Raw genomic sequence first — 19,880 nt, forward strand, 5'->3', positions numbered from 1 at the left:
AAAAATTCAAATAAAGAAAAATTATAATTATACAAATTTTAAGTTAAAAAAAAATACAAAAAAAGTTATTTAAAAAGCCACAGTGCAGAGGGGAGGTACTCCATCGCCAGCCACTAAGTGACACGTTTCTTCCATTAAGTAAAACGGACTGAATTTGTTATACGTTAGCCGTGGTTCAATCGTTATAATTTTTTTTAATTTTCATATAAAATATAATAAATAATTTAATTTTTCAAATCTTAATATAATATTTTATTTAACTTTTAACTTTTATCTTAATTTATCTCAATTTTCTAGATTTATTTTTGTGACTAGAACGCTTCTCTCTTAAAGAAATGACCGAAGTTGGATTGGGTATGGCAAGCCACAAAACATATACACAATTCCACCGTTTAGGCTCTTCCTCCAGTCCAAAATTCTCAATAGATAAAATAATACCATAGCCACGCCTAGGTAAGTAATCGATCACTTCCGGTTGTCCTCTCCCAACCCTTTCGTCCACAAATATATACACAAACAAAAGAGTAGCTTTACCGTCAGTATATACCATATGGGTTTCTTCTTTCTTCCGGTCGAAAACAAACCATTGCCCTCTCAAGAAGTTTTCTTTTTTCTTTTGAAGAACACATTTTGCCACAAAATACCGGTTATCATCAAGCATACCAAACCCTCTGAAGGAGAAGTTTCGAAACAGCGACCATATATGCTTAACAATTTAAAGGTCTAGACTGGATCAAAAATGAAAACTACCGGTTACTGTACATTAATCTGACCCGACAAAGGGGATTCAACATCTGCTCTTATGCTGATGGCTGATGGCAGAAGTTTTCCCCTGCCGTTTTCAAAGATAAAATCTATCTATCTTTATATATATATATATATATATATAGATTACGCCAAGTAATTGTATATCTGCGGGTTGCTCTTGTCACGCTCCAGGTACTCCCTGTCAATGAGGCTTTCAATTCTTTTCTTTAAATCAGCCGGCTTTATCGGAAACTTGAGCTGTTCACAGGGGAAGAAGGAAAAGTGCAAAACTAATGTAAGCTAAAAAAAGACCACCAATACATTCCAAAATATCAGTCAGACTGTCCAACTAGTGTATTTGTGACTTGAATTTGAATTGGCCTTGCAATGTAAAGACCTCAAGATTTTAAGCAAAAGAGGAATACAAAATTTCAGTAATAAAATCTAGAAATGAATCAACTGAAAAGATTAACCTGTTGGAAGAGTTCAGTTATCAGAAGTGTGTGACTCAGCACTTTCCTTGTCTTCATTATTCGAACAATAGCGGCATCAACCTACAACATTGTTCCGTGCAAGTAATGCAAAAATTACATATGGAGAGTTTCATCATTTCAATCTGGAACCCGGTTAACATGTGTATATATTTAAAAATATAAAACTCAGTTTAACCTGATATTGACGGTCCTGGAATACTCTCTCAGTGGTGCTTGTGTTCTCCTCTACTGTTTCCTTCATCTGGATTGCATTTACCTGCTCCAAACAATCTAATGTTAAGCTTCAAATTCCATCGTGTGGCAACCAAAGCTCAATGTGGCATTAGTTCTTTCACCCAATGTCAAAAGTGAAAGTCTTTGATTTCACAACCTCGCTTATGCACTTGTGACTGTCAGGCTTATGCAAGGTTGAGATCATCTAATTGCCACCTGTACTAATTAAAATACAAATGAATGTACCTTTATTCGGTAAAGAGGTGCCGTGAATCCATCATTGAACACAAATGAATCATTGTCCTCCACATCTCTACCCTTTGGCAACTGTAGCACATTTGTAAATCGGAAAACAGAAGTTAAAAAATAACTCTAAGACAATTAAAGTATTATATTTTAAAACAAAGTCATTCAATGTTTGACGGCCAACCTTTTGCAAGACTCGAACTTTTCCGCATGCAAGGGACTGCACAGTCCTCCTCAGTTCTTTATCCTCAATCCCAGTGGAGTCCTTAATATCTTGAAAACTTAGCTTCTCCGCATCATTAAAGAGCATCAAAACAACAGTCTGGTGTGCAAGACACAGAGCATGACCAGAATACAGTAAGTTGTCCACTCGGGTAGGCAAAATCAACAAGGATAAAGAATATTAAATAAAAAATACTGAGACATGAAAACATGTGTAATGGCAAAAAGGAGACCAACCTGAAATAATGACACGGCCAGTTCCTTTTTACCTTTAGGAAATTCAGCCTTTAACACACAGTGACCTAATGAGTTTTGCCACATCAAGCGCCTCCCACTGTACTTGCTCAGGTAGAACTCCTTGAAAATGTCCTATTGCACAAGCAAAAGAAAAGACCAAGACATCGGTTTAGAAGTACAATGACACTGCCTACAACTGAAAGCAGGTATTCAGTGATTTCCCCCAACCTGGTAGACATTCAATTCATGAGGAAGTCTGACATCCATAGGTGGATATGTCGGCCAGTACCTGCATTAGCCAACCCAAAACGAATTAAGCTCCTTGGGAACACTAGGTGAATGGAAACTCTGGTTATGTTTGAACATACTAAATAAACTAAGACCTACCCTGTTGTTAAAACATGCACACTCATCTCAATACCAGATGGGAGTTTTGTCCTGGCCTGGGATGATTGTTTGAAGGATTCATTTATCTCTTTTGATAATTCAACGTCCTGACAGTGTCTCACAAAACACACAAGAAAATCATTAACCCATACAAACTCATTAACGTGACTTTTTCTTAACAGACAAAAAATAAAAAGCGTTGATAAAGATTTTTAACAAACAAAAGCTCATAAAGTAACAGGTAAAACCATGCTAATATAATAAAAGCAATGTAAAAGCAATCAAACTGCCTACACAAGCTCATACGAAGAGCTTGTTATTGTAGATAGTCAACCCAATGCTTCAACTCACTCTAACTCAACATCATTAATGCTAAAATCAGAAGGTGAGCAAAAGGTAAAACCTAAGTATACATTACACATCAAGACAAAACTATAGTTAGTACGGCGCAGCAATAAAAGTTAACTAGACTTGATCATTAAAGGATTAACAATTTGAAGTCTATTGAAATGGTCACAAGAGAATTAAATATGTCAATATACGCTAATTTAAATCATTGCCTCTAGTGGAAAGATGCATTTTATGTCTAAATGATTCTGCATAGCCCAAACGGGTTGCAAGCTAACAAAAATGCTCCCACAATAATTCCAACAGTATGACTTAGACCAAGGTGCTCACCCCCTTAGTATGATATGATGTAATTTTGTTTGGCACCCCCGAACTACCATCCTTTTTGCAATGTGTATCCTAAATTACAAGAAATTGTAATGTGCACCACAAAATACCAGTTATTTCAATGTGCATCAACAACTAAAATCTGGCCTATTTTTTCATTCATCTCAATGGTCAAGTCTCAATCAAGGGTGTGCACTCAAACTCATTGGCAGTTTATAGTGTTTTTTGATTGGCACCAGGTGTCGAAGAACAGAGTGACGATTGATCCCGGGGGTGCATATGCCCTCGGCAAGGAGTTTCCCACAAGTGCAACTTGGGTAATTCAAGGGAAAAATCCCCCAGTCCGATGGTCCCTAAAAATTGTTTGCACCCAATGGGATTCAGTTTATAGAGTACATTGCATTTCATAGTATAGAGTGCTTGTTGCAAAAAATGTGGTAGCTTGCGATGCAAAATGTACTTTACCATATAAAATTCTAACCACATAGTTTAAACCTAGAATGCACTGAAACCATCAAACAAGGGAAAGAACTGTTAGATTTCCTTGTCTTAACTTCACATGCTTTAGGGATTGGCTAATTGGGGCTTGGGCCCAGGTTTCAACACCACAACCTGACATATGGTGTAAAAGGTCAATCCATAAAAATCGTCATTCCAAAACACAATGTGAGTGTAGGCTGGATGATAGAACAAAAATTGTCATCCCTTTCCTGGTATCAGCATTTCTTGAAGATGACATATGATATATTTTTTTGCCGGTAAATATGAATTTTATTAAAAAAAAGGCAAAGCAAAGCACACAATACATAAACAAGAGCAACAACTATGCATGGGTGTCTAAAGATACAAGGAAATCATGGACTTTCATGTCATTAAAGTCTACTACAATCGAAATCAAGAATTAAGAAGAGCAAGGAGTTAAAACATCTTACTTGGGCAATCAACTACGACACCAAGGGAGGTAGTTCAAGTCGAGGGAGGATTAGAGGGAGGGCATGAGTGTAGGTAGGAGTGTAGTATTAGTTTCGGGTGTAGAATGTAGAATGTAGCTTTTAAGGGAGTTTCAGGTGGTGTCCTAGTTTTGTGGAAAGAAGGGGTTGGGGTAGTTATAGTGATTTGCTTTGCTGTGGGGAGGAGCATTTTGCCCCAATCGGGCTTGGTGTATATTGGATGGACTTATTGGTCATTAGGAGTTCTCTATTATGGGCTAGGTGTTCTCTCTTGTATATGCCCAATGTACTTGGTTATGCCTATTGATACTAATAAATTTGTACTTACAAAAAAAAAAAAAAAGTTCTCTTACAATCGTATTGGGGTACAAACCATATCCCAATTCACCAAGTGAATCTTGAATTCTTCATCTATTCCCCTCATAGGAAATCTCGTTGCAACTTCTCTAAACAGTAGGCCATCTTGCATGGTATTGGAAATAAAGAAAAAAGTAATAGGCAAGTTGGATAGAGTAATTTTTATCAACGTAACTTTACCACCTTTGGACAAATAAATCCTCTTCCAACTCACCAATTTCCGCTCCATTTTTTCCAACACCCCATCCCAAATAGACTGCAACTTAAAGGAAGCACCCAAGGGAAAACCAAGATACTTCATTGGCAAGGTGGAGACTTTGCACCTCAGAATATTGGCATAGCTCAAAACACTAGGAACATTTCCAACTGGAACTAATTCTAACTTGGTGAGGCTCACTTTCAATCCTGATAATGCTTCAAAGTGAAGTAGTAGAGCCCGCAAAGCTTGAATATGATTGTGATTAGCAGCACAGAATATAAGAGTATCATCTGCAAATAAGAGGTTGGTCATCTCTAGTATGCCGATTCTTGCATCCCCTACTACAAAGCCAAATAAATATCCACCTCCCACGAGACTTGCGATCATTTTACTAAAAGCTTCCATAATGAAAACAAACAGTAATGGAGATAGAGGGTCACCTTGCCTTATTCCCCTTGAGCTTCCAAAAAAGCCCATTGGAGTATCATTCACCAGAATGGAGAAATGTACAGTGGACATAAATAATTTGATCCAAGAGCACCATCTCGCTCCAAGTCCACACCTCTTAAGCATAAGTAACAAAAAGTTCCAGTTAACTCAATCATAAGCCTTCTCCATGTCAAGTTTGCAAAGTAACCCTGGAGCGCCCAACTTGAGGCGACTATCCAAACATTCAGTGGCAATGAGAACAAAGTCAAGAATTTGTCATCCACGTATGAAGGCATTCTGGGGCTTGGAAATGATCTTCTCCAATACCGTACTCAATCTATTAGCAAATAATTTCGAAAGGATTTTGTACATTCCACTCACCAAGCTTTTTTTTTTTATAGATAATATGGATTTTATTCATAGTAAATAGGCATAGCCCAAGTACACGGGTAGTAAAGAGTAGAACATAAAACCAAGCTTATCAGACGAAAATCCTTAATCTTTAACACCCTTGGCGTCTTTGGAATAATAGCAATGAAAGTAGTATTAAGAATTTTTTCAAAACTACTTCGTTAGCATTAAGAATTTTTTCAAAACTACTTCGTTCATGGAACTCGTGGAAGAAGCCCATGATGTCATCTTTAACTACTTCCCAACCTGCCTTAAAGAAAGCCATAGTGAACCAATCCGGACCTGGAGCTTTATCACTTGCCATACTTCACACTACCTTGCAAATCTCCACCTCCTCAATGGCCTCTCTAGCCAACTTACTTCTTGATGATCAATCAACTCAAAAATAAGGTCATCCAAACATGGTCTCTCCAAGAAAATTGTTTTGAAAGTAATTGTTCATAGGAGTTGGTAATATGGTTTGTAATCTCAGGCGGCTTCGAATTAATCCTCCCATCTACTAATGGTGACTAAATGACATTATTTCTTCTATGAGAATTAGCCATGCGATGGAAGAACTTGGTGCATTTATCCCCTTCTTTTAGCCATAAAGCCCTCAATTTTTGTCTCCAAGAAAGCTCTTCCATTAGTGTCATCCTTTCAATATCCGAGGTCACTTGCTTTTTGTGAGTCTTATTTGAGAGACCCCTCTCTTCCTCCATGTCCTCCAAACCTTGTAGTTCGTCGAAAAGGATCTTCTTTCGGTGTTCCATATTCCCAAAAATCTGCTCATTCCACTTCTTCAGGTCTTCCTTGAGAGCCTTTAGCTTATAGGCCAGCACGTAACTAGGATTGCCCTATATAAGATAGGATGACCCCCATTGTCTAACTCTCTCAACAAATCCTTCTGATTTCAGCCACATGTTCTCAAACTTAAAATATCTTTTACCTCCATTGATGCCTCCACAATCAATGAGAATGGGAAAGTGATCCGAACATAACCTTGGAAGCTGTTTCTGGATTAGATCGGGAAAATGTGCTTCCCAGTCGGGCAAAAAGAGGAATCTATCAAGTCTTGACCAAGCTGGATGTTCTCTATTACTGGACCATGTGAAAGTGCCACCAACTAGAGGGATGTCCAGAAGATCTTGTTCTTAAATAAAGTCATAAAAATCTGTCATTGCTGAACTACAGCTAAGACCTTCTCATTGTTCACTTGGGAAGCGTGTGACATTAAAATCTCCCCCAATGCACCAAAGAAGACTCCATAAGCTACAAAGAGCAGCCCATTCATCCCAGAAGCCTCTTCTCATGGTATTAGAGTTAGTACCATAAACACCGGCATAAGACCATTGATAGATATCTTCCACATTCTTGAAAGAAATAGCCATCATTTTTTCCCCCATACACTTATCCATCTTTTCCACCACCCATTTATCCCACATCACCAATATGCCTCCTAAAGCCCCCCCCCCCCCCCCCCTTCTTTAGATGGCAAACATGACCATCCGACATGACAACAATTCCACAAGCTCTGTATTATGGTAAGGGAGATGAGTTCCAATTTTGTCTCTTGTAAGCATACAACATCCACTTTCCAGCCACAAAGCTGGTTTTTTAATTTGGTACACTTCTCTAATTTGTTCAGCCCCCTAACATTCCACGAGACTATTTTGAGCTTCATAAAACCACCGACTTTGCCCTACCCTTCGTCCTGCCACGACTCGCACTTCCTTCATAGTTTACCTTCCAACTTCTCTCTATTAATTGTCTACCTTCCTCTGACAATTCGAATACCTTAGATTCTATAAGAATTTGTCTTGAGAAAACAATGATGATCACATTATTACACACCGAGACTATAACATATGAAATTTATAAATGTTTCCATAACAAAAGAAAAAAACCAATTTCTAAAGTGGATCCTATTAACACAATCCATAGAGGGGGAAAAGAAAAGAGCCACCATTTGAGACAATAGAAAAAACTCAAACAAGAAATGTAGTTAGATTGAAAAATACGCATACTTTGAACATCCCTTCAAGTTTGTTTGTAAATTGGCTCCCACACTCGGTCTTCAGCTGCATTAATTACAAACTAAAGTAAATTAAAAAAAATTGTCAACATCATGAATACATGAAAGAAAGAATCAGCAAGTGCTTATTAAGTCTAAAATATCTATCACTAACCTTAGAGATCATGGACTTCTCTGCATCGATAGAAGCACTCTTTCCCAAAAGCAGCCTTTTCGCAAGATCCTTCTTGTAGAATGCTTCAAACACATCCTTGCCCTTCATTGATAAGCAAAAATACGAGACAAGTTGTTCAATATTATTTTCAAGAAAAACATGAAAAAGACAAATAGAACTTCTAGTTGATCCATCCAAGAGTCAAACAAACCTGGATAAATCTGAATAGAACCAAAACTTTATCAAGAGTACCCTCCAATTCCTCTTCCGAGGTACCCTTGTTCCCAGCACGAAGCTTCTCATCTAGAAACTTTGCAATCAGCTCAGCAGGTCGGTTCTATTCAAAGAAAAAATATTGTGGACTTGATCAAATAAGTGAAATACATAAGAAATAATGACCAACTGAAATAAAAATGGCGCAAGATCGAAACAAAATTTAATAAGTTCCTGAATCATTATTCTTTTCCAAAACTCCAATCATAGAAGACAGAAAGAGTCACCTAAGGTAGCTTATTCAAACATTGTTATGTTTTTCAAATCGAACAGTAGTGATTGGACTGCTCAGATTAAGGTCTGGCAGGTTCACACAATGGATCCACACAAAAAAGTTGTTACATAACAATTATGTTAATATAATGTTTTTAGGACACAGGCTGTATTTCTAGTAAAGTATACAATATATACACACACACACACACACATATATATATATATTGATATTGGGAACATTGATCACAAATACTCATCATTTGTGATCCAGAAAAAAAGCTACTTATCTAGTCTAGAATTGCTAATCAACCAAACTCCCGCTATGTTATGGTCCCAGAAATAAGAACAGTAATATAAACAATAAAAGAGAATCAAGAACAAGAAAGATGATAATAGTTACACCTTGGGATGTTCGAGGCTCCCAATTCCTCCCAAAAGAAATGACAAACAAGTTCAACAATATTTTTCAGATCCCCAAACAAGGAGCCCTTTGCTCTACATATACTAGAACAGCTAACTAAGGCCATGGGCTAATTCTACTAACATTAACTAGGCCCATGGGCCACTAAACAACTTTACAACTCAATTAAAGTAAAAGTTAACAACTAAGTTGGACATCAAGCCCAGACCACTTATGGGATCCATAACAAATTCTCTCCCTTTAAAGAACCTTGTCCTCAAGGTTCAAGTTTAGCATTTCCACCTCTGTTGCTATTCAAATCTATCCAAATCCAACATCATGGACAAAAACTCGTCTGCATAGCTGGCTAGAAATTCCAGAATTTTCCCATCAAGATATACATCATTAAAGTTCTGCCATCTATCAGTCACAATTGCATATTTGCCTTCCTTCCCTCTGCAGCTAAGGCCCTAGACAAGCCTCTCCAACTTGCAAACTGCCAGGATAAGCACAAAATGCTTCAATGGCTGCACTTTTACTCAAAGGATCTGCTCCAAGCTTGATGACATGACCAACTGTATGGAGCGAGCTCAAGTCACGTGTTGAGATTGTATGGAGGCTTTGAACCATTGTGATGAGCTGAAGGGCTACAGGTACCAAGAAGATTTCTATAGAGAAATCATCCATGCTTGCATTGATTAAATTTATGGTGAGGTAGAGGATTTCAGACATGAGTTCAATTCTTCTATGAAACTCAATCAGCCAGTCAATGAGAATAGCCCACATCTTGACATTGATTTTAGGCTGTGGGTCCATGTAATCTTGCACTCTATTGTCATCTTCTGTGAGCTTGTAAAACTTGTAGATATCACCTACATCTTCAACTGCTATCCAAAAAACAAGATCAAACCCGTTTGTGTCAAACAGCATTAAAGCCAACAGTCCAAATCCCATTCCAGCTACATAACCCATCATAGCACAGTGAAGCATAAAAAATTCGCCCCCATTTCTTCTTCCTTTCCTCTGTCAAAGGGCCACAATATTTGTTCCTCTATCAATTTCCAAAGTTGTATCAACTTCATCCCATACCACCCAAAAACACCCTCAAGTGGCAATATATCAAACAGATAAGGTGCAAACAAATTCTTCCTCTTCAAATTTTCAATACTCTCCACCATGCGGGCCTTTTTATCACTCTTCATCAAACCAAATATTGCTAGTGTACACTTTTCATCTCTTCTAGAATTGCCTACATGGCAACCATGCTGTTCAGCAGGGGCAGTGTGCTGAAAATTAGTTGCCTGCATTGCAACATTTTCAATCTCCTCTTCAGCATTTGCATCCTCCACCATTTGATCAGTGTATCCTCTAAGTCGAGTAAGTTGCTTCACCCAAACTTTTACAATCTGGCGAATTCCTCGCTCTTGGCAGCTTCTAGTTGTATCTTGTTAATCCTAGCATCTACCAAGAACTTCTCCAGTTCTTTGTTTCTCTGTCTATCAGCTTCACTGGGCCCCGCCGTTGATATCGATTTCTCTATAGGGAATGCAATGTAATCTCCATCACCGCTTCCGCAATTGTACTCACTATACTCATCGACTTCCTTTGCTAGAATCGATCTCAAATAACCCGCTTCTTGTTTTTCCTCATCGTTTCGACTAGAACAATTATAGTTGTCCATCGAAATCACAGCAAGATTGGGCATAAACCTGAGTATCTTTTCAATAACAACGAGTCCATCCCTCTGCAGTTTCACTGCTTCACGAGCCTTCTTTGGACCTCTAAGAATAATCATGGCATGATATTTCTTTAGCTCAGCCATTAAATGAGAAGTGGGATCTGAAAGTGGGTAAAATAAATTCGGTTTCCCAATATCGGAGGGAAGAGGCATTGCTATGAAGATAACTTCAGTGGGTGCTACCACTATCCTCTCCACTCCAACTGCCTTCTTCTTTTCTTCCTTCATGATTTTGTCTTCATCGTTTGTTTCAGTTTCTTCGTACATTACCGATTTCTGTATTTCTTCTATCTCTACTACCGTATCTTCATCCTCCTCATATTGCCACTCCCGGAGAGTTGATTGTTGTGTTTCTTCAGTTGAATCCGTATCTCCCAAGTTCTCTTCAGCGTCCTCCTGGTCTTGCCATTCCACAAAAGATTCTTGCATCCTCTTGCAATTTTGCTTCATTCCCTTCACTATTTCTTTCATCTCCAGCACTTTATCCAAAATCTTTTCCATTAAAAACAAGTTTTCTTGCTGTGTAGATCTTGTATACCCAGCCATTTAGGATCGAAAGTCTCTTGATACCACTTGTTATGGTCCCAGAAGTAAGAACAGTAATATAAACAATAAAAGAGAATCAAGAACAAGAAAGATGATAATAGTTACACCTTGGGATGTTCGAGGCTCCCAATTCCTCCCAAAAGAAATGACAAACAAGTTCAACAATATTTTTCAGATCCCCAAACAAGGAGCCCTTTGCTCTACATATACTAGAACAGCTAACTAAGGCCATGGGCTAATTCTACTAACATTAACTAGGCCCATGGGCCACTAAACAACTTTACAACTCAATTAAAGTAAAAGGTAAAACTAAGTTGGACATCAAGCCCAGCCCACTTATGGGATCCATAACACGCTAATCAGGTTCCTATGTTTATAAATCCCCCCCCCCCCCCCCCCCCCCACACCACAAAAAAAACAAGTCACCTTAAAACTCCTTTTCTCCCATTTTTTAATAGGTTCTTCAACTCCAAAATCTAACAGCAACAGCCCCAAAATATAAACTAATTGGCTCTCTCTTGCTCTCCCTCCACCAAATATGAAGTATAAGTTCATTGATTAATACTTCAATCCCCTTTTTACAACAAATATGCAGGATAAAGTCAGGTGTGCGAAATTTAAGGAAATATCATTAGTATTCATCTTGAAAATGAGGCTTACACAGAATAAGTTGAAGTCTGAAGAGCTTGAAAACCATGAAAATCACTCCTAGAGGTTGAATCTAAGCATTTTCTTCTTTACAAGAACATAAATTCACGCAGGTTGTTTCTTAGAAATGGAAAAATCACATTCCTTTTACTAATGACAAATCCAACATCCAAAGATATGGGTTTTTAAGTCCTTAATCCCAATTCCACAAACTCATCAGGTTGGGTGCCTCCATCAATCTTTCTTCTGTCAGGAACGTGTATAAAGAGCAGTATAATAACTTCTTAAAGAACCTTGACTTCTATAAGCATTGGCCGTGATGAAAATTTTGAACTTTGAATGAAGCAATCAAACTTCTCTATAAAGGTTAATTGAGAAGTTGGAAGCCTAATCATAAGTAGCATGGAAACACAACTATTCACGTGCATGGTAAGACTACCTCTTCAAATGCGCACCATACCAAAACCAGGTCAGCATCAAACATTATAAATTTGGTTTGAATGAAATTTAGGCCAAGGAATATAGTATCCATTATATATAGTCCACAGGCTTACCAACACACTAGTTACAAACACACACACATACAGGCACACACACGCACGCATGCACGTAGAACAGCGAAACCATGCTACCTTATCCAGAAACCTAATTAGCCAGGTTGGAAGTAATATGAAGTAACGGCTAGTACTAGGTGCTGATCCCAGCAAAGCAGAGCCTATAGAAAAGTAGATCTGGACACCGTCCTACCCTCCAGCATTTTTGCATTGAGCAGGCTCTCTTAAAAACTGAACCCACACATGGCCATGCCAATAGCCCAGGAATATATCATAGCACTGAACTAATCCCTTCATTCTATTTTTGTACCAGCAAATCAACATCTGAATGCTTTGATTTATAGCATTTATATTCTAGATTATAGCCCAAGCTCTTACCAGGCATATCCTACAGCATGTTGGAACCTAATTTTCTAGTTATGTTGCAAGCAGAGGAAGGATTAGTTGCCATTTCATCAATTTGAAACTTACCCAAATCTGGTAATATTAAAATCAATGTTAACTCTTTCGATGGGACTTAACACTCAGTAATACTAAATTCAGACTTTCGTGTATGTATTTTGTTCTTCCATTAATTGTACTTCTCTAACTCGTAACAATGAAACCACGTTATCGATTATCATTTGTTCAAATTTATAAATGACATCCCAAAAAATGGGAACAAGGTACCTGACGAAGATTGATGAGATGCTCAAATGCATCCTTAATGGTGTTGCAAAATGCCTCATTCTTGGAAAAGCTTTCATCCCATATTTTGTCAAGCAGGGCCTTAAATTCTAAGAGGGAGGAAACCATATCTTTATCTTTCTCTTCATCCATGACAACACGCTGCCCAGTTCCACGTATGTACGAGCTAAGGGCTAGCCTTAGTGATTCAAGGGCATTGACCCTTGAAAACAGTGAATACATCCTCTGGAGGTCCTCAATACGGTCCCCATTCATTAGCATCATGAACCCCTAAAAATCACAGCCCAATTGTTTAAAGTGAGGAAAAAATTTTCCATTTGCTTAGAGAAGGCAATAATTAAAGAGAAATCGAGAATTTTCTTTTGATAGGTAAAGAGAAAACAAGAATTATCTGAGGGAAGAATGAGAAATTTGTCTCGTCACTCCTACCTTATCAAGAATGGCAGATATATGGTGTTCAAGGAGCTGCTTCTCTGCACTTGCAATTAATGGCTTTCTTGTACTTGCATCCAGGTATATTAAACATCTTTCATGTTCCTCATGCAACCTTGACTGCAACAACGTGTTACCAAAAATCCCCAAAAAGGGAAACAGAAATCATGTACTGTAAAATCAGATAGCAAGCTATATCAATCTTCAGTCGTAAAACCATTTTTATGTGATCTAAACAAGTAACAACATGCAGAAGAGTAAACTTGCAGTTGGGAAAGAGTGAAGAAAAGAAGGAACAAAATGCACCTCCACATGCTTCAAATAATCTGGCACATCTGATTGTTGCATGTATTTCATGCCTTCAGCAGCATAAAACTCAGATGTACAATCAAGAAATGGCTTCTCAAAGCTTTCCATGTAAATTCCTAGAGCAGAAAACATCTTCAAAAGATGATTAAGAAGAGTCCTATCCACTGCTTCACCTAATCTGAAATACGAAATAGAACAAAGCAATTACAAGTTGAAATACCAGGCTTCTCAATATGGTAGTAGATTATTCAACAATCAAGAAAATATACAGACAAAATGAGGAGTCCTTTATCATATAGATAATTATTACTGGCAGGGGTGCCTACATTGTATTGTGTGGAGGATATGTATGACTACTTGCATCCTATGTACTTGGGCTATGCCTATTTCAATATCAATAAAATATCTTCTTACTTATAAAACAAAAATGTATGAGTATTTGCATATCTGAATAGATTAGTAACTCTAAAATACTATTATCAGCTACAATTAGAAGAATGCATATTTACCTTTCCCGCTCAATCATTCTTAAAAGGCCAGTGACAGTTTTGTGTTTGACTTCTGGATAACATGAAAGATGTTTGCAAAAAAGCTGCAATCCCATGTCCCACAATGATCGTACATTAGGTGCTTGCTTCACATATGTTCTATCCAGATACAAGGCTATACCGCGAATTAACAACATTTGATCACAAAGATCCTGCCAGCATCTCTCGACAAGTGATAAGAAAACCACCAAGTCTGGGCTTTGACCTACCAAGGATTTCAACGCTGAAGATATGTGCAATTCACACTCCTTTTCAATTCGTTGATAAAGATTTCCCCCCAATTTGTGCAGACAAAGATCATTAACAGCCTAAGGAAAACATAATGCACTCACTGAGAAATTTTAAATTGGAAAAAGCCACAGAATTCCAAACAAAGGGTTAGAAAATGTAGCAATCTCTACCTGATAAAGTATCTCTGAGTCAATAGGATTTGGTTGCTTTAAAAATATAGCAGATATAGCTGACTTCAGCTTTGCCCATGTATCCACTTCAAAATTTGCAGGAAGTGTCGGTTTAGCTTCAAAGAAACAATAGGCAAAATGAAAAGTGAAATACATCAGACCCTTTTATCCACATGACAGAAGAGATGAAATATATTTTTGGATTCCAAGATACACTGAGGCAAGTTTTTTTTCCCCTACTTCAACAAAAGTTTTATTGTTCTCTAACTTTATATTAGTGTGTGTAGCATAATCAGTAAGCAAATGCTACACTTATGAAGCAGACAATCAGGCTAGAAGCCACACGAATGCGTACAAAATATGATCTCCACCAATCCACCACGTGAGACTAATCTAACAGACTGAATATTCAAAGAAGCATGAATGTATGAGTTTCTTATTGATAAACTAAATGTGGTGAGTAAAGATATTCTTTTATAAGTACATGCAGTACATAAATATAATAAGATACTTACAAAAAAAGGTAAAGATAATAACAAGGGACAGGGCATACTACAGAAAATTATAGAGCACTTATAAATTTGGAATGACCATACAAATCGATACATAACAACATTCACATTACAAGCCATCGAAATCATCGTCATATCTAAGCTGAGTTGAAATAGAAGAATGGAAAAAGAGGCTACACATTCAGCTACACATTCACAGGTAATCAGGACCAATACTTGATAACAAGTTTACAGATTAATTACACCTATGCAAAACAATGCTCAAGGGCCGTCAAAAAGTTAATTGTAGGCATGGGTTAAACAGTCATGCAACAACAACATACTGTCAGACTTTATTAGTTCTTTTTTAAAAGTAATACGATTATATAAAAACCAAGTACCCAACTAGAAACTCCATTGGTTTCTTTTAGAACCCTAAATATGGTTTTATCCTTTGATCATTTAAACCTCATAACATTTTTTTCTAAATAATGCACAAATTTTATTAAAAGTGTATAGGGCAGCAATCCAAGTACACAGGAAGTTCTCAAAGGGACCATTTTTCAAGGGAGTTTTGGGTGGTGTCTTAGTTTTGTGGAAACAAGGGGTTGGGGTAGTTTTTTTTTTTACATGTAAAAATATTTTATATATCAAAAAGAGTAACCAAGTACACTGAACGTATACAAGAAAACACCTAGCCCATAATAAAGCGCCCCTAATGACCCAAAAAAGTCCGTGAAAAACAATCCAAAAAGGGGTTGGGGTAGTTAAAGTTGCTTTGCTGTGGGGAGGACTTACTGGTCATTACAGGTACTCTATAATGGGCTTGGTGTTCTCTCTTGTATACACCCAGTGTACTTGGTTACGCCTATTGATATTTATAAATTTTTCCTTATAAAAAAAAAAAAGTTAAAGTAATTAAAGTCTATACCTGGAACTGCTATAGTGGTTGCTTTGTAGTAAATCGTCGTTGTCATCTTCTTCTTCTTCTTCTTCTTCTACTGCTACTACTATTACATAATTTAAATACCGAATAATGTATCGAGATAAGTTCTGTGTAAGGGAAGACCATCATTAGGGGTGGCAATTTGTGTTTATGTTGTATCAAGTCATGAGTATTAGACTCTATGGGTCAACCCGAATAAGACCAGTTAAATTGAATGGGTCAAGACCCTAAAACCCTAGCATGGCCAATATAAATAATTGGTGACATGACAAGACCGCATAACCCTTTAATAATTAACTTGTATTGGATAAACCTGAATAAGACTTGTTTAATCCATTTCATATAAATGGGTTGAGCTGACTCATATATTTATTTTGACCCAATTACTATAATTTCATATATAATACATGGATAATATATAAATCATTCAAAATTATTACTGGATTCATAATAAAATATTTTATTATCAATATCCAAATCAATAATATATAAGAAAATTAATATTTCCATAAAATAATTAAGTAGTCAAACACTAATATCTATATTAGATCCCAACAAAAATAAAGGCACTATGAATGTGGAATTGAGTCTTTGCCCAAACTTCCCAAAGTAATGAAACTCCTAGAACACCTTCATATTATCTTCTTTTACCACATCCCAACAGGATCAGAAAAAAGTCACAGTGAAGCCATCCGGGCCTGGTTCTTAGTGCAAGTAACTATTACTCAATCAAGCCAGAACAAATTTTTTCAATTTTCCCAGTGTCACTCATCAAAATTTCATATAACAATCTCATAAAGGGGTGGGGGCTTTATTAAGATTATTTCAATATAATACCACGGCAAGCAAGAATATTTACTCCATTTATCTGGAGGGATTGGAGGGTTGTGTTAGCAAGGAAGCAAATTGTTGAGTGATGGGAAGGGAGAAGAGGACAGACAGCCCATATCCCCTCTTCAAACTCACAACATGAGGTAGAAATATACACGTCTCCACCCCTTGTGGCCCTCCCCTATCTATTCCCTCTAGCAAATAGTGTAAATCAAACCTAATACACAATGTGCACAGAAAATCAATGAACTCGATACACTGTGGTCTACAGAATCCTCAAATTTGTTCAATCACCAACCATTAAGGAAAATGTGTCCCTAAAACTAATACCCCCCTTTGCATTACTTCTTTTTTAGTATTATAAATAATGCAAAAATTTTCTTAAAAGAGCAGAGGGGCGCAACCCAAGTACACATGATAGTTTTCTCATTGTTTAATATAGCATTCAGAAATGCAATGAACATTGAAATGAATCACCCAATCATGCCAATCCTAAATAATAGGACATAAGCATGCCAGCCCTATATAATAGTACAGCGGAAGGCCTTACTCTAGAGGTAAATGAGTAAATGCACCCAAACAAAATCAGTAAGAAAAATAACCATAATCAAATAAGTTCTATAGCTGAAATTGCATAGGTTTCACTCGGGATTCAAGCATCAATATATTAGCTGAATACCATTAGAATAAGGTTCTTTGAGCAGTACCCAGGTCCTAAAATCAAAGCAATTGTAAATCCCAACCTGTAAACTGCATAAATCTCGTACTGAGCTCAGGTATGCTAGCTCAATTCACCTTAAAATCAAAGCCAAAACGTTGAATTCCAGCTAAATGAAAGATCTTTACAGAAACGAACCCTATAGTTACCAGAAAAATCTAAAATTGATAGATGAAAACAAGCATTAGAAACCTTTGACGAGCTTGATGACGAGCTTCTTGGTGGGATGGGGCGGCTGGGCCTTTTTCCTGGACAAATTGGCGGCAACTGAGAGAGCGGGGGCGGAGGAATCATCGGACTTGAGATCTTCTTCGAGGGCCATGGAGGAGGAATCGAAAATGACGTTGTTGTTGGTGGTGCTGGTGAAGTATTGGTGGTGGAGGCCGTTTTTGGAGTCGAGGGGGACAGCTTGGGACTTGGCCTTCTTCATAAGGGGGAACTGAGGGGGAGAAAAGGTGGCATCACTACCGGTTGTGGATGAGCGTTTGGTGGGGAGAGACATGAAAAGGAAGTGTGATCAGGTGGACATTGTGAGCTACAAAAAGAAGCAATGGTAAAACGAAGATTTGAGAAGGAAACCAGAGAAACCAGATATGGCTATATTGAGACACCACAGGAGAAGAAACACCACGGGAGAAGGTTTTTTTTTTTTGTACCTGTTTTAACTTTTTTTTTTTTTTTAATTAATTGGGTTAAATAGTAAAAACAATAGTAATATTAGAAAGAATTTTGGGGGATCAAGTTTTGCACATTATTTTTTAAAAAAGTGATTTATTTGGTGAATTTAGATTTATTAAATACAGTCGCACACTAATCTATATACCAATATTAATTTATTCATACTTAAAATTTAAATTAATATTATTTTTAATAAAATCTATTTCCTGATCAATTATATCATATTGATACATAGATTAATACATAATTATATTTATAATTATATTTTTTTATTTATTAATTTTTTACAAAAGAAGTGTCAAATGTGCAAAATTCGTACAACAGTTTAAAATTATAAATATTATTTTTGAAAAGGGTCGTACCACTCCCATGCAGGAAGGCCGCTGAAAGAGTCTGCAAATAGGTAATTTGGCTTTTATCTTCTTCTTTTTCAAATAATTTTTAAGCTTACTAAAACTTTTTGAAAAATAAATAAAAATTATAAATTCATTAAATAATATTTATTTAACTATTAAAAAAAATAAAAATATGAACCGGCAGCCACAATCGACCACCATACGTGGGATGAGCACTTCCTTTTGAAAAATCCTAAAACAAAATAATAAATAATCAAAATGCCCACAGTTTTTCAATAGAAAAATTCTACACCATCGTTTCCCATTTAATAATCTTATTCAGACTTTCCACTTCAATACTTCTTTGGAGAGATGAAAATCCTATTTAGTTTTTACTTCCATCCAACTTTCATCAGTTGAATTGATAACTAAATTTCTAATCAAAATCTAACCCAAATGGTCAAAATTTGACCGGAAAGGTTGGAAGTGGTAAGCTAATCAAATCTAATACAAGAATGAGGCCAAACTGAGATAAAGGTACAGGCAAAAATGGAGTTGAGATAAAGGAGAGCTAACTGTGGAGAGGGGAGAAGATTGTGTAAAAATGAAGAGTTTTGCTATATATAAGTATAGTCGCGCACTACTCTGCGTATCAATACTGATTTATTCATACTTAAAATTTAAATTAACATTGTTTTTAATAAAATCTATTTTTTAACCAATCACATCATATTGGTGCACAGATTAGTGTATAATTGTGCTTACAACTATATTTTTTCAAAAATAAAAGATGTGATTGCAATGTATATAATTTGTGCACAGGAGAAGTATTTATACACAAGATTTGAGTTTAAATTCTCTGTTAACAAACTAACCAACACTAACTAGGAGTGTTCAACTAGGTACCGAACCGGGCACCAGGGTACACCTGACCCGGAACCCAGGTTCCGGCTCGAACATGCCTTAGTTATGACCCGGATCGGAACCCTGATTAATCCAAGTTCCAAATTATACCCAGGTTTGGGTTTTTTTTTTTCCTAAACCCATATTTCAGTTTAGAAACCTTTTTTATTTAAATGTCTATATTATATTAAAGACTTTTTAAGAAAAATCCATACTGAAGAGCATAATTTCCTTTATGTAAAAGTCTATATTTATTAAAAAAAAAAGTTAAAAATCATATATTTTTTTTTTTATAAAAGCCTATATTTTATGAAAAAAAAATTAGGTCAAGTTAAAAAGCATAATACTAACATTGTCCAGTAATAAAAATATATAAAAATGAAAAACTAAAATACATGCAACCCACTACATATTACATTATTTGTTATTTATACATTACATTACAAAATACAAAATCATTAGCATGGTCTTCTATCAATGATTTAATCTCA

General features: G+C 36.5%; 1 protein-coding gene across 4 annotated transcripts; it reads right to left on the bottom strand.

The window, feature by feature from the left end:
- Positions 1-628: 628 nt before the first annotated feature.
- On the bottom strand, positions 629-18,114 carry LOC122279168 (cullin-4-like). Of its 4 annotated transcripts, none has more exons than XM_043089558.1 (18): positions 17,666-18,114; positions 14,488-14,603; positions 14,296-14,394; positions 14,048-14,130; positions 13,536-13,716; positions 13,227-13,349; positions 12,780-13,067; positions 7,947-8,072; positions 7,736-7,837; positions 7,574-7,627; positions 2,547-2,653; positions 2,388-2,448; positions 2,160-2,291; positions 1,885-2,022; positions 1,701-1,781; positions 1,417-1,497; positions 1,221-1,301; positions 629-1,005 (listed from the first exon to the last, which is right to left on the bottom strand). In XM_043089558.1, the coding sequence occupies exons 1-18, from the start codon at positions 17,973-17,975 to the stop codon at positions 892-894; spliced, it is 2,277 nt and encodes a 758-aa protein (XP_042945492.1). In that variant the 5' UTR covers positions 17,976-18,114; the 3' UTR covers positions 629-891. The 4 variants fall into 4 exon arrangements, with proteins under 4 accessions (XP_042945492.1, XP_042945494.1, XP_042945491.1 ...); XM_043089560.1 differs by adding an exon at positions 17,499-17,550 and having other exon boundaries at positions 14,048-14,394; positions 17,666-17,779; XM_043089557.1 differs by having other exon boundaries at positions 14,048-14,394.
- Positions 18,115-19,880: the final 1,766 nt, after the last annotated feature.

The sequence above is a fragment of the Carya illinoinensis genome, chromosome 10, assembly GCF_018687715.1.
Source record: "Carya illinoinensis cultivar Pawnee chromosome 10, C.illinoinensisPawnee_v1, whole genome shotgun sequence".
Classification (NCBI taxonomy): Eukaryota; Viridiplantae; Streptophyta; class Magnoliopsida; order Fagales; family Juglandaceae; genus Carya; species Carya illinoinensis.

Coding starts and splice junctions, on each gene's coding strand:
- LOC122279168 (XM_043089557.1), bottom strand. CDS start 17,975: ATGTCTCTCCCCACCAAACGCTCATCCACAACCGGTAGTGATGCCACC. Junction 13,350..13,535: donor ATTATTTGAAGCATGTGGAG/GTGCATTTTGTT, acceptor ACGTTGTTGCAG/TCAAGGTTGCATGAGGAACA. Junction 13,068..13,226: donor TATCTGCCATTCTTGATAAG/GTAGGAGTGACG, acceptor TGTGATTTTTAG/GGGTTCATGATGCTAATGAA.